Here is an 11,850-nt window from a genome sequence, read left to right on the forward strand (position 1 = left end):
TAAAGATTAGAGACAAAGCGAGGTTTGCAGGGGAAGAAAAGCACTCGCTCTGAGCTTGTCTTCTCACTCTGTCCCCCGCCACTGAGCACACACAGGACCAGGTCTTTCTCCTCCTTTCCCATCCTGTCCTGGCTCCTTACTCCCCTCCTTTCACACAGGCTTTATCCACTCTGACCCCTAGATGTTCCCTCCCCTCCACCACATGTCCCTTCCCTACTGGGGTCCCTCGCTGTCTCTCACCTGGTGTTCCTTGCCGGCCCCAAGGGCTACAGCTGGCCTCTGCAGTTGGAGGATTCTTCTAAAATTTGGCCTCACCATTTTCCATCTGATACCTGCCAGTGGCTTCCAGTGCCCACAGGATTAGATCCAAGCCCTTCATCTGACCCTGTACCATCCAGCCCCTATCTACCTGCCACGTGTCTGTCTCCCACCTGGCCTGCACCACACCCCCCTCCCTTGGCTCAGACAGCCATGTGCTCTCAGCGCCCCCATGCGCCCCTCTTCTCTGCTGTGCTGTGTTCATTGCCCGTCTCTCCTGAGTGTGTGCCCTGCCTGAGGACAGGGTGCCTGGCTCTCCTCTTGGTGTCCCAGCGCCTAGCGGGCCTGCCCTGCACACTTGACGAAGAGTCAGCTTTGGATCTGGTTCAGTGTGTAACATGCTGTGGACCCTATAATATTGTGAAGCCTGAAACCAAGATGTTGAAGGTTTTTTTGTTTTGTTTTGTCCTTTTAAAAAACAAACTTTTAGTTTTGTTCCCCAGTAAGATAGGTGATGATGATGATCAAAAACTTGATAACATTTATTTTCTTTTTATGATTATAACAGCAATGCTCTCTGTAGAAAATTTGGGGAAAAAACCCCCAGCATAAAGCAGACAATAGCAGAATCACCTCTCATCTCACCAGACAGAAATCGTGTTAACACAGGGGTACATTTCCTTATGGTGTACGTGTGTCTGCACAGATTTATGCACAAATCAGCTGAGATACAACTAGACACACTTTCCAGGGCTAAATTCAAAGGTGAAAGAAAGTAGATCACTGGTTCCTTTGAAAATCGGAATGTAAGTTAATGAAAACCATCCAGAACCATAAATTGGGCCCCCATACCTTTCCCATGAATGCGCAGGCAGATGTCAGCTCCTTGCACGGTGGATCTCAGGCCGGGGCAGCTCCGGGCCTCTGTGTGGATGTGTGTGACAGAGAAGAACCTCATGCATGGTCAGGGCTGTGAGTCTGGAAGGTGGGCTCCAGACCAGCACAGGTCTGTGTGTTTCTTTCTACCACAGCATGTTGTCATCTGGTACCAGATTTGAAATTCCTTATGGCCAATAGTAGATCATGAGGCCAGCTAAGAATCCTCAACAAAGACTGCCAGTGACTCAGAAGCAGGGGACAAGGAGGGAGGTTTCCCAAGGCCAGTGAATGAGAATTAGGGCCAGAGGTGGATGTCTGGGAAGATAGCGAGGCAGATCCTTTCATTCATGCTTAGAGGAGTCATGCTTGACGCCCAACTCTGGGGATTACTTTAGAATGATGAATGGACTCTTCAGCTTCCTGTCCTAAATTCTGGGTAACCCATGGGCCCTTGTCATGGGGGTTGTGTTAGAGGGGCCAGTCTTCTCATGACCTTGGGGTTGTGCTTTGACTTCATTGAGTTGGGAGCTGTTTCCTTCCTTGAGCCTCACATTTCGTGAAGGTGTGTCATGGGGTAGAGGAATGGTCCTGAGATGAGCCCAGAGCATGACGTCCCATTCAAGACTCCATCCACTGGCTCAGCCAGAGGCTCAGAGTTGTACTCAGTCTCTCCCCCTTGACAAAATGATGGCCATCTTTTCCCAACTTGTAAAAAAAGTAAAAAACAAAGGGAAAAAAATTAAACAAGTTAACGGATTGTTTACTTCATGGTTTTTTGCCTGTAAAATTTCTTAAGTTTTGGGCAACTACTGTCATCTGTCTGCTCCTGACCACTAGCAGCTGGAAGAAAAGAAGGAATATCACCAGTGGAACAAATTGAGACATGTAGTTTATCACATGTGGTTCAATAGCACATTCCTCTATGGACATGTGTGGTCTTGGCCGTAATGCACGCATATAACATCATCCTATTTTACTGCTGGTCAGTGTTCCTGAACCCGGTGGTGGAATTAAACATATACATATATCATGGTGTTTGCAGAGAGCCCCTGACTCCCAGGTGTGTTTCCACCAGTAGGTGTGGAAGCAGCTCTCCACTTCCTCCTCGGCCAGTGAGAGCAGAGGTGCCAGAGGTGATGAGGGCCAGCCAAGCATGTCCACTGTGCACAAGCTTAAGCCATAAATTTTCCTCCTCAGGTGGCGTTAGACACATTCCTCTGGGGAGATGGGGTGGAGAATGGGTATATTAAAATATAGACTGGGTTTGCTTGAATAGAAAGGAATTCTTTTGGATGATAAAAACTCTCAGATTTAAAGAATCAGCAAATAAGCTAGGAGTTCTCAAAAATTACTACCACCAGAAGCCAATGAAGTTCTCTTAGGATAAATCCCCCTGGTTGCTTTACACACATCATGCCTGGGTTAACCAGAGGGTTCATTATGTGTGCGTGGATAGTTTGCCCTTTGGCCAGGAGTGGGCCAGTTAGGGAGCTGGCATAAAAGCTGAGGAGTCTAAGTCCATCATGGGGACTGATCAATATTTATGAATAAATGAAAATCTAAAATGCCCCGTTTGATCCAGACAATTGGCACTTTTGCTCCGGGGCTGGGATGAAAAGGTGGATTCGAGGTAGTCTCTGGGGCACGACAAGGAGGCTCTGAGCTCTACTCAGTTTTTCCCCCAAGACAAAGTGATGACCATCTTTTCCCAACTTGTAAAAAAAAAGAAAAGAAAAGAAAAGGAAAGAAAGAAAGAAAGAAAGAAAGAAAGAAAGAAAGAAAGAAAGAAAGAAAGGAAAGGAAAGAATAAGATGTTTTTAAAGCAGACACACCCATCTGCTCAGACTGCTGGGTCATCTTCTCTTTGGCTTGGATCTCCAACTCACCTTCTCAGAGCCTGGCAGAAAGATAGAGAGGCAGTGATTCTTCCGGAAGCCCATGAGAGGGCCTTGCTTTGTCATCTGCCTCCTTTCCTTGAGAATTCCCCCTGGCGATGGACAGGAAACTGGTTGCGAACCCTCTGCAGCCCTGGGAAGGGTGTCCTTCCCTTTGACTATATGGGTTTGCCCCTCAGACAGAGGGTGGGGCAAGTGACCAGACTGGGTAACCCCTTTTGAAATTTCCATCGTAAATGATGAGTCAGCACCAATTCGGTTCAGCGCTGCTTTTGAAGAAGCTCCATTTTTCATTTGCATGGGAGGTGATGAGATATGACCTAATTCTCCAGCATGTGTAGCACACATGATTAACAGGGGAAACTGTCCCACCATCCTTTCAAGCTCTCCTGTCTCTGATTTCTGCTCAGGATGTATGGATCTGCGAAGAATGCACAAAGCATAGTGGGTTTTAGGGGATGACAGAACACCAGCCCTATTCCCATTATTATTTATAGCCGAAGTATGTGTGTTAAGTGTGTTCATCAATTGTGTTGAAAGACGTGGAACATACCATGAGGACCTTCTGTTTGGGTATGAGACCAACTCGTGTACAAGGCATTGTGCTAAATATCTTACTTTCTTTGGGGTTTAATTCGGAGATCTAGGAGGAAAATAAAAGGGGGAAAGTATTGAACAGTTATTTATTCTGGGTTAAGAGAGTACTGGCCTAGGAGCCTGTCCTCTGGGAGTGTCAGCACACCCCCAGCCACCATTACAATTATAGCTACTGATATTCTAGTGCCTACCATGTAACAGGCTCTATGCTAAGAAATTTTTATATAAAACTAATTTGTTTGACAAATGTTTAAATACCAACTATGTGCTTGAAACAGCAGATAAATAAACAGGCTCTTGTTGAGCCTACACTCACTCCAGGGGTTGGGGGTGGAGTTGGAGAGAGACAGCTGATCATGGTTAAGTAACTTATTGCCTTCTCATGTGCTTGGTCAGTGCTAAGGCAAAAAGGCCAAGGGCTTTATCTCCATGAGACCTCCCAGCAATCCTATGAGGTTGATACCATCACTCCAATTTAGATGCATTTGCTGAGCCACCGTACATTCCACAACTCTGGGGCTCTGTTTCTTTCTCTGTTATGTGAAGAAGTCAGATGATATGATTTATGACTCTAAAACAGGACCCCCACTCCCTACTCCTCCCCACCCCACACCCCCACACATAATCACTGTAGTGCTGGGTGAACTGGGCCACTTAGTTCCGGCAGGTGGCAGCTCCTGGGCACGTCGTAGCGGCCGGTGCTTAACATAGGCCAGCTTGAGCCCGGCCAAGGCTGCTGTGTGGAACCAAAATGTTTCCTCCCCTTTACCTTCATTCTTCTAAATAGTTCCTATTTTCTGGTTCCCAAACAAAGCAGAATGAACATTCATCCCAACTAGTTTCCAAACTTGAAATCCTTAAATAGTAGTAGAGAATCAGATATCATAGCTAAAGATCATGTTTTTCAATTAAATTAAGACAGTATTTGGGTGTTTTCATCATAAAGGATACAATGGTGCACCATTGTGTTGGTCTCTATGAGAGAGAGAGAGAGAGAGAGAGAGCGAGAGAGAGAGAGAGAGTGTATAACCTGGCTACTTCCCTTTCTACTAGATGCTTGCCTTTGCTTCTTGGCCTTTCCATCCCAGGCTTGGTTTGGCATCTTTGGCTTCAAAGTGTGCAATCAGGAGGCAGTTCTGGGCCCACCAGCACCACTGGAAATTCTTAGCTTCAATGCTTTCTCTCCTGCACAGTCTGCCTTTTAACCATACGTGGATGACTGACTAGAACATGTGTTTTCTGCTGAGGTTGGGTGCCGAGTGTGAATAATAGAAATTGCCTTTGTTATGAACACAAGCACTGCACCCGGACAGTGAGGCCCAAGACCTGCTAACCACATTGATTGGCTGTCCCGAGGGCAGAAATGGTTACTTTGCTGGGGTTTGAAGAACAGGTGAGGACTTCAACATAGTTTGATGATAAGTACCAGCAAGAAGATCATTCAGCAGTTAATGGTTGAAGGATCATGCTTTTGTGTCCAGAGTTAGAAAGGGTCATGGAAGCCCGTCTGGTTCTGACCAACTGGGCAACTTGGCGGAAGGATCGGGCTTTCTGTTCACTTGCTGGGAGAGCCAAGAGATCTACATCAAACGATATCTGTGTCTTCCACACTGTATAGTGTGGAAGTGCCTGTTCCCTTCGTAAATTCTCCTGTCTTCTCTCTTTTTCTGACTGTGCATTGACCCTCTGGTTCTCTTACAACTTCGCCAGCTTAACCCACTTCCTGCCCTCAAAGATCTCCATTGACTTTTCTGTAGACATTTCAGCTCTGACACAACCCATCCAAGAACAAGCATTTAGAAGCCACTGGCTTTGGATTACTTCAGAATTTACTTTTATCAGCAAAAAATAAGCATTATCATTTGAGGTCTGTAGAAAGAAAGAGGAAAGAGCTTCCTGTTCCACCCAGCCACGCCATGGGCAAGGCGACACTTCACTTCAAATGCTTGTCTCAGGCACAGGAAGTGGGTCAGGGGCATGCATCCCCTTTGTGGCCTTGGCCCTGGCAGTGCCGAGGTGCGTGCCTTTACTCTGTGTGGACGTGTGTTCTTGTACTTAGGCCTAACTGCTCTATTAGATTATAAAACTCTTGATGGCAGCCTCCTCCTAGACCCAGTTCCTTCTACTTGGTTTCTGCTTAAGTCGTATTTGTGCTTGATTACACAGGGATAATATACTTCTGTTCTTGAAATGTTTGCTAGATGGGCATTTCACTGTCAGTTCTTAGAGCCCACGTGAATGGGAAGACCTCCCACATCTCCTTTCCTTGCAGGAGATCAGACTGTAGCATGCTGATGCACAGAGAGAACTTATTAGGGTTTCTGCACTCAGCAAGTGAAACGCATGGCCTAAAAAGCTGTGTGTGAATGCATTCTTAAAAGTTCCGTAATTCATGTGATGGGAACTTTCAAGTAAATTGTTGGGCCTCCTGACACTGAAGAATATACATTTTCAAGTGCACAAGGATAATGTGGTATATTGTCACCTAATTCAAAATCTGTGTCATGCTTTGATACTCGGTGACTGAAGGACATGCCATCTTTGGGTGAAGAGTCTTTAGATAAACTCTGAAGTGAGTTGGAAGTGACTTGCTGTTCCTAATGATTTTTGCTTTACTCGCAGGAGTTGTACCCTGGTCAAATATCATGGAAATCTTGGAGGAAAAAGACGGGGTCGACACAGAGCTGCTAGTTTATGCGATGACTTTAGTGAACAAGGTTGGTCAATGTTTGTTATGGGTTGAATTGTTTCCCCCCAAAGCTATGTTGAAGTCCTATCCCTGGTACCTGTGGATGTAACCTTACTTGAAAATATAGGGTCTTTGCAAATGTAATCAAGCTAAGATGAGGTCATATGGATGGGCCCTAATCCATTATGACTGCTGTCCTTTTAAGGACAGAAAGAAAAACAAGTAGAAGGAAAGACGTACACATGTGCTCATGAAGAAGGCAGCCATATGGAGACAGAGGCAAAGATTTGAGCGATACATCTCTAAGCCAGGTGATGCCAGAGAATGCCAGGATTTCCAGCAGCCAGTTTAGGGCGAGGCAAGGAAGTACCCTCCCCTAGAGCCCTCAGAGAGAGCAGGATCCTGCCCACACCTTGTTGTCAGGCTTCTAGTCTCAAACTATGACAGGATCAATCCCTGTTGTTTCAGCCGCCCAGTTTGTCGGGGTCTTCAGGATTCATTCCCAGAGATGCTGCTCTGGCCAACGGTCGGTCTCACACTGGCCTGGGACAGCCCACTTTTGGGACTGGACTTCCTTCATGGTGGTGGCTCAGTCCTTCATCACTGAGGCTGGGGTCAGGTGGTTATTTTTTGCAGATCGCTATACCCTAGACCAGGTGTAGCCCCACCGCGGGCCTTCAGCCCCTCATCAGCCCCACCTCGGGCAGGCCTGTGTACTGTTCAAGCTGTGAGGTGTAGGCCTACACGGCAAACCCCATATCTCTTCCTGAAATATAACAGGAGAAACATTTTTCCTCATGAACTGGGGACATGTTAGTAGAAAGCAGCATCATTACAAGGAGTAGCTTCTACTAGATATTTGGCTCAGTGGATGGAGCATTGGCCTGCAGACTGAAAGGTCCCAAGTTCGATTCTGGTCAAGGGCATGTACCTTGGTTGCGGGCACATCCCCAGTAGGAGGTGTGGAGGAGGCGGCTGATCGATGTTTCTCTCTCATCGATATTTCTACTTCTCTTTCCCTCTCCCTTCCTCTCTGTAAAAAAATCAATAAAATATATTTAAAAAAGAAACTACAAAACTATCTTCCAAAGTCAATGTACCATTTAAAAAAAAAAAAAAGATGTGCAAACTCCAACGGTAAAGCAGTGTGGTCCTGGCTCCTCCCTCAGCAGGGAGGGGAGCGGAGGAACTGTGAGATGGCCCAATGCATGGAACTTCTTACGCTGTGACTGACATCAAAGGGGGTGGGTTAGCTTGTTCATGATCGGGGAGGTCTTGCTAAATGGAAATAAACGAAAACTTCGTCCATCTACCAGAATAAATTCCGGATCAATTCAAGAGTTTATTGTAACACATCAAGCCATAGAAAAACGAGGAAAAAAAAACCTCAACATAAAAGATTAATTGGTCTCTGGTAGGTAAAGGTTACATTAATAATACCATCAGTCAAGAAAAATTCCGAAGGAAAGGACTTAAATATTTCAGTGCACACAACTCTCTAAGGCAGTGATGGCGAACCTTTTGAGCTCGGCGTGTCAGCATTTTGAAAAACCCTAACTTAACTCTGGTGCCGTGTCACATATAGAAAGTTTTTGATATTTGAAACCATAGTAAAACAAAGATTTATATTTTTGATATTTATTTTATATATTTAAATGCCCTTTAACAAAGAAAAATAAAAAAAATGAGTTCACGTGTCACCTCTGACACGCATGTCATAGGTTCGCCATCACTGCTCTAAGGTCTTATCATTAAAAATGAAAACCACAAATAGAAGCTCAAGGCAAGTGACAGAGTAGGAAATTGTTAGCAGAAAATAGGACAGAAAATGATACTGTCCTAAATATATTAAGAACCCAGCGGAAAAAGTAATAACATTAAACCTACTGAGATTAAAAGAAATGTACAGGAAAACATTTCCCGGAGTCAGTGATTGCTTTTTAACGAAAGGCGTTTGTTGGAGAGGCTCAGCAACCTCTATGACAGTCCTAGTGGGGAATGAGCACCACTTTTTGGTAGATGATAATTTTGCTTTTATTTTTAAATCTGTGAGCTTATTTTACCATGCAATTTTAAAGCAATTTTCTGTTGGGTTTTAAAGATTAAGGTCATCAATTTCCTGTCATCTTCAGTCACTGACATTGTTTTGGAAAACACTGAGTTCAGCAAAAATGGAATTTTCTCTCTTGCTGAGTGTTTTCCACTGTAATGCTATCCGTTTTATTGGTGGCGGCCATGCCCAGCTGTTCTGATGGCCCTGGCAGCGTTCGCATGGTGTGGCCATTCTGCTGCCAATCCCCGGCACGGACCCAGTGCGTGTCAGACTCTCCTTGGCATCCGACGGCATTTAATGTCCAGGAATTCCTCGCTTACGCTTTCTCTTCTGGCAGTTCTGTCTCATCTTTTGTTAGTTCTGGCCCAGAGGAAGTCCAGGCAGGTCCCCAGGACATTACTCCAAATGTCATCTTTTCCTCAAAAAGGTCAGCAGACAGCTGGCACCCACGCTGGGTTTGTTTTCTGTTGTTGAGTTTTAGTCATGTTTATTGCCCCAGTGAGTAAAATTCTCTAAGATCCCAAACAAAACAATGCAGTGAAATGTTACGTGGTTCTGGAAAAAATTTACACTCTGAAATCTAGGAAATTATTATAGTGGGTTTCTAACTTTTGTTTCAATAGAGTAAAAGATGTCCTAATGACACAGAATTCAAAAAGTTAACAGTTTTATGACAAAACAAGGGGACTAAATTCTAGCCTGCTCATGGTTCTGAGACTGAGGTCTCCCTTTGTTAAACAGGGGCATGAATGGGGGGTTTCCAAGATCCAGACTAATCCTCCCTCCATCCTCCCCCCACCTTCCACCCATGTTGTCAAATGATTGAGGGGTTTCAGAAACTATTTTTTTACCCTGCAAGCTGAAGTTATATACAGTCAAACCTTGGTTCTCGAAAGTCTCCCATCTTGAACAATTTGGTTCTCAGCCAAGTTGTTCACGGAAAAAATGTCTGGGTTAACTTCTCTCAGGCCACAAACAAAGGAGAGAATGCATCAGTATGAGTCAGTTTACAGCTAAACCTTGCCTTGTTAACATCTCAGGAAATTGTGCTGTGAATGTGTGTGTGTGTGTGTGTGTGTGTGTGTGTGTGTGTGTGTGTGGTGCTTTTGTTGCTGGCAAGTGCATGATTAGCACAATTTTAAAACATAAAGAGGCTATTAAGAGTGCTAAGGCTGCTAAGGTGTGAAGGGCAATTGAAGAGGCAGAAAAGATGTTGTTGATTTGGATAAAGGAAAAGCAGTTAGCCAGTGGCAGCATTTCGGAGGCAGTGACATGTGAAAAAGCGAAGACGCCGCCTGCTGACCTCCTGAGAGACACCCCCTGGAACGAGTGCTGAATGTGGTTCCTTTAAGGCTGGTAGGGGGTGGTTTGTTAAATTTAAGAAGTGTTGTTTATAGATTTAAAAATATATTAGACATGCACTGCATATAAGAAAGGTTAAAGAAAGGAATCATTTGGGGGTCTGGAAAGGATTAATTCAATTTATATTTTTTCTAATGGGAAAAAAAAATCATTCGATTTCTGAACAAATTGTTTCTCAAACAGCCTTCCAGAACAAATTAAGCTCAAGAGCCAAGGTTCCACTGTAGTGTCCTGTCCTGATCCAGCTGAAATTCCCTCAGTGGGCCAGATACTGGCCACCTCATAGAATAGGATGAGTCAGCTGAGGGCCTGAGCAACAGGGGTGTTACCGTGGGGCTGGCTGGAGTGTTGGGGAAGGAGGATGTCAGGGAGCCCAGGCAGGGGTGCTGCTCTAGCAGGGCCAAGGGGTAGGTAACCTAGATGGGATTCATGCTTAGTATTTGCCCATGTTTTTATATTTTATTTTATTGTTTTTAAATTACCATACAGAACATTGGCTTTTTCCCTTTGGTATTTAGCTGTATATGTTTTAACACATACATAGTTGTGGATGGCCTTCATAATGAGGATCGAGCACATCTCCCCACAAACCTCTCTATTGTTATAATGACATCCTGGTCCCCGTTCATGCCCCTGACAAACCCTGATTTATTCTCTATCATGGTAGTGTTGTTATTTCAGGAATATTACATGGAATTGGATGGGCTGTATCCCTTTGAGGCTGTCTTCTCTCAGTGGGAGAGGTTTGTCCGTTACTGGCTGTACTAACAGCTCTCTCCTTCCTGCTCCTGGGCGTGTGCATTGTAGATACTCCACAGTTTGCTTATCTCTCCCCCCGCACTGAAGGAGATTGGGGTGTTTGCAGCTTTTGGTTTTCACCAATAATGCTGCTACAAACGTCTGTGTTCAGGCTTTGGCCACACTGGCTTTATCCTACAAGAAAGATCAGATGGAATCAGTGAAAACCCCTGGAGAGGAAAAGAAAATGTCCGTTAGGTGCCCGTCAAGATCTAGTTGTCACGAGGTCTGGAAGACAAGATCTGAGGGGAAGCAGGCAGCAGGCCCTGAGGTGTCACCTGAGCATGAAGGCACCAGGAAATGTTTTCCTCGCAGACAGTTCTGGAGCTGCCACCTTTGCCAGAAGGAGGCGCTGTGGCAGTGAGGTGTCAGGGGAGAGATGAGAGGGTGGGGTTGGGGAGAGGTGGGTGTATGGCAAAATGGCCCAGCACGTTAGAGAATAGCTGAAAATAGGTGAATGTGTTTCTAAGATGTACAGTCCCCTCCCGGGCAGGCGGAGAAAGAAGCTGTATGTGTTTGTGGCGAAAGCTGCCTCCCGTGTAGCCACAGCCACACATGAAAGGCAAGGAACACAGGCTTGGCTCAAACCCACATTTTCACAGGAAATGACCAAAGACCTCTTAATACACTCAGTTCTGGGCCTGTTTTTGAGCCAAGGCTCTGTGGGCCTGTTTGGTTCCATAGACCTATTTGTTTAATTATTTGATAGTAATCTTCCCAACCAATCATGGTTGGGCCTGCTAGAGGGATGGGGATTAGATCAAGGAATTCAACCCCCTGGAAACTTCTGAGCAGAACTCAATAGGGAAAAAGGAAAGAAGGAGGGGACCAGAGAGATGAGGACACTGCCAGAGGCCTCTCTCGGTGCCTCATCCTGGCCCCGCACTGTTGTGTAGAAAGCTTTCAATCCAACACCAAACATCAACTCACTGCATTCCTCCAACTGTGTGTTTGGCACAGTCAGCAGTCAGGGCACCTCCCGCCGTCAGCCCTGCCCTGGCCTTGGTGTCGCCATTTCCACCTCCTCATCCTCTAACCAAGTTCTAGAGACTGAACCCAAAGGATGGGCTTGTTCTGATGGTAGCCTTCTTTGAGCACGTGCCCACTTTTTCAGGTAGCTTTGGGAGCCAGGCTGTCCAGTGGGCTGGTGTGCCTGCTGATGCCTCAGGGACTGCCTGGCCTGGTGCCTGCAGACACTGGCGCGCACTGGCCACTCAGGTGCGCGCACCATTGATTATAGCTTCATCTGGTTCACAGCCTCCTGCTCCTTGGCCTCGCTGGGGCCCCTAACAAATGAACTGAATCCCAGTTATTTCTCA

At 45.7% G+C, this 11,850-nt stretch overlaps 1 protein-coding gene across 1 annotated transcript in view; it reads left to right on the forward strand.

The window, feature by feature from the left end:
* The first annotated feature begins 6,255 nt into the window (after nucleotides 1-6,255).
* Nucleotides 6,256-11,850, forward strand: part of LOC102421983 (FH1/FH2 domain-containing protein 3-like) — a 15,112-nt gene continuing 9,517 nt past the window's right edge. The window contains exon 1 of the mRNA XM_006108377.1: nucleotides 6,256-6,346. Within this exon, the coding sequence (XP_006108439.1) occupies nucleotides 6,275-6,346 (72 nt within the window). The 5' untranslated portion in view covers nucleotides 6,256-6,274. The remainder of the gene's footprint in view (nucleotides 6,347-11,850) is intronic.

The sequence above is a fragment of the Myotis lucifugus genome, unplaced genomic scaffold (genome assembly GCF_000147115.1).
Source record: "Myotis lucifugus unplaced genomic scaffold, Myoluc2.0 scaffold_2189, whole genome shotgun sequence".
Lineage (NCBI taxonomy): Eukaryota > Metazoa > Chordata > Mammalia > Chiroptera > Vespertilionidae > Myotis > Myotis lucifugus.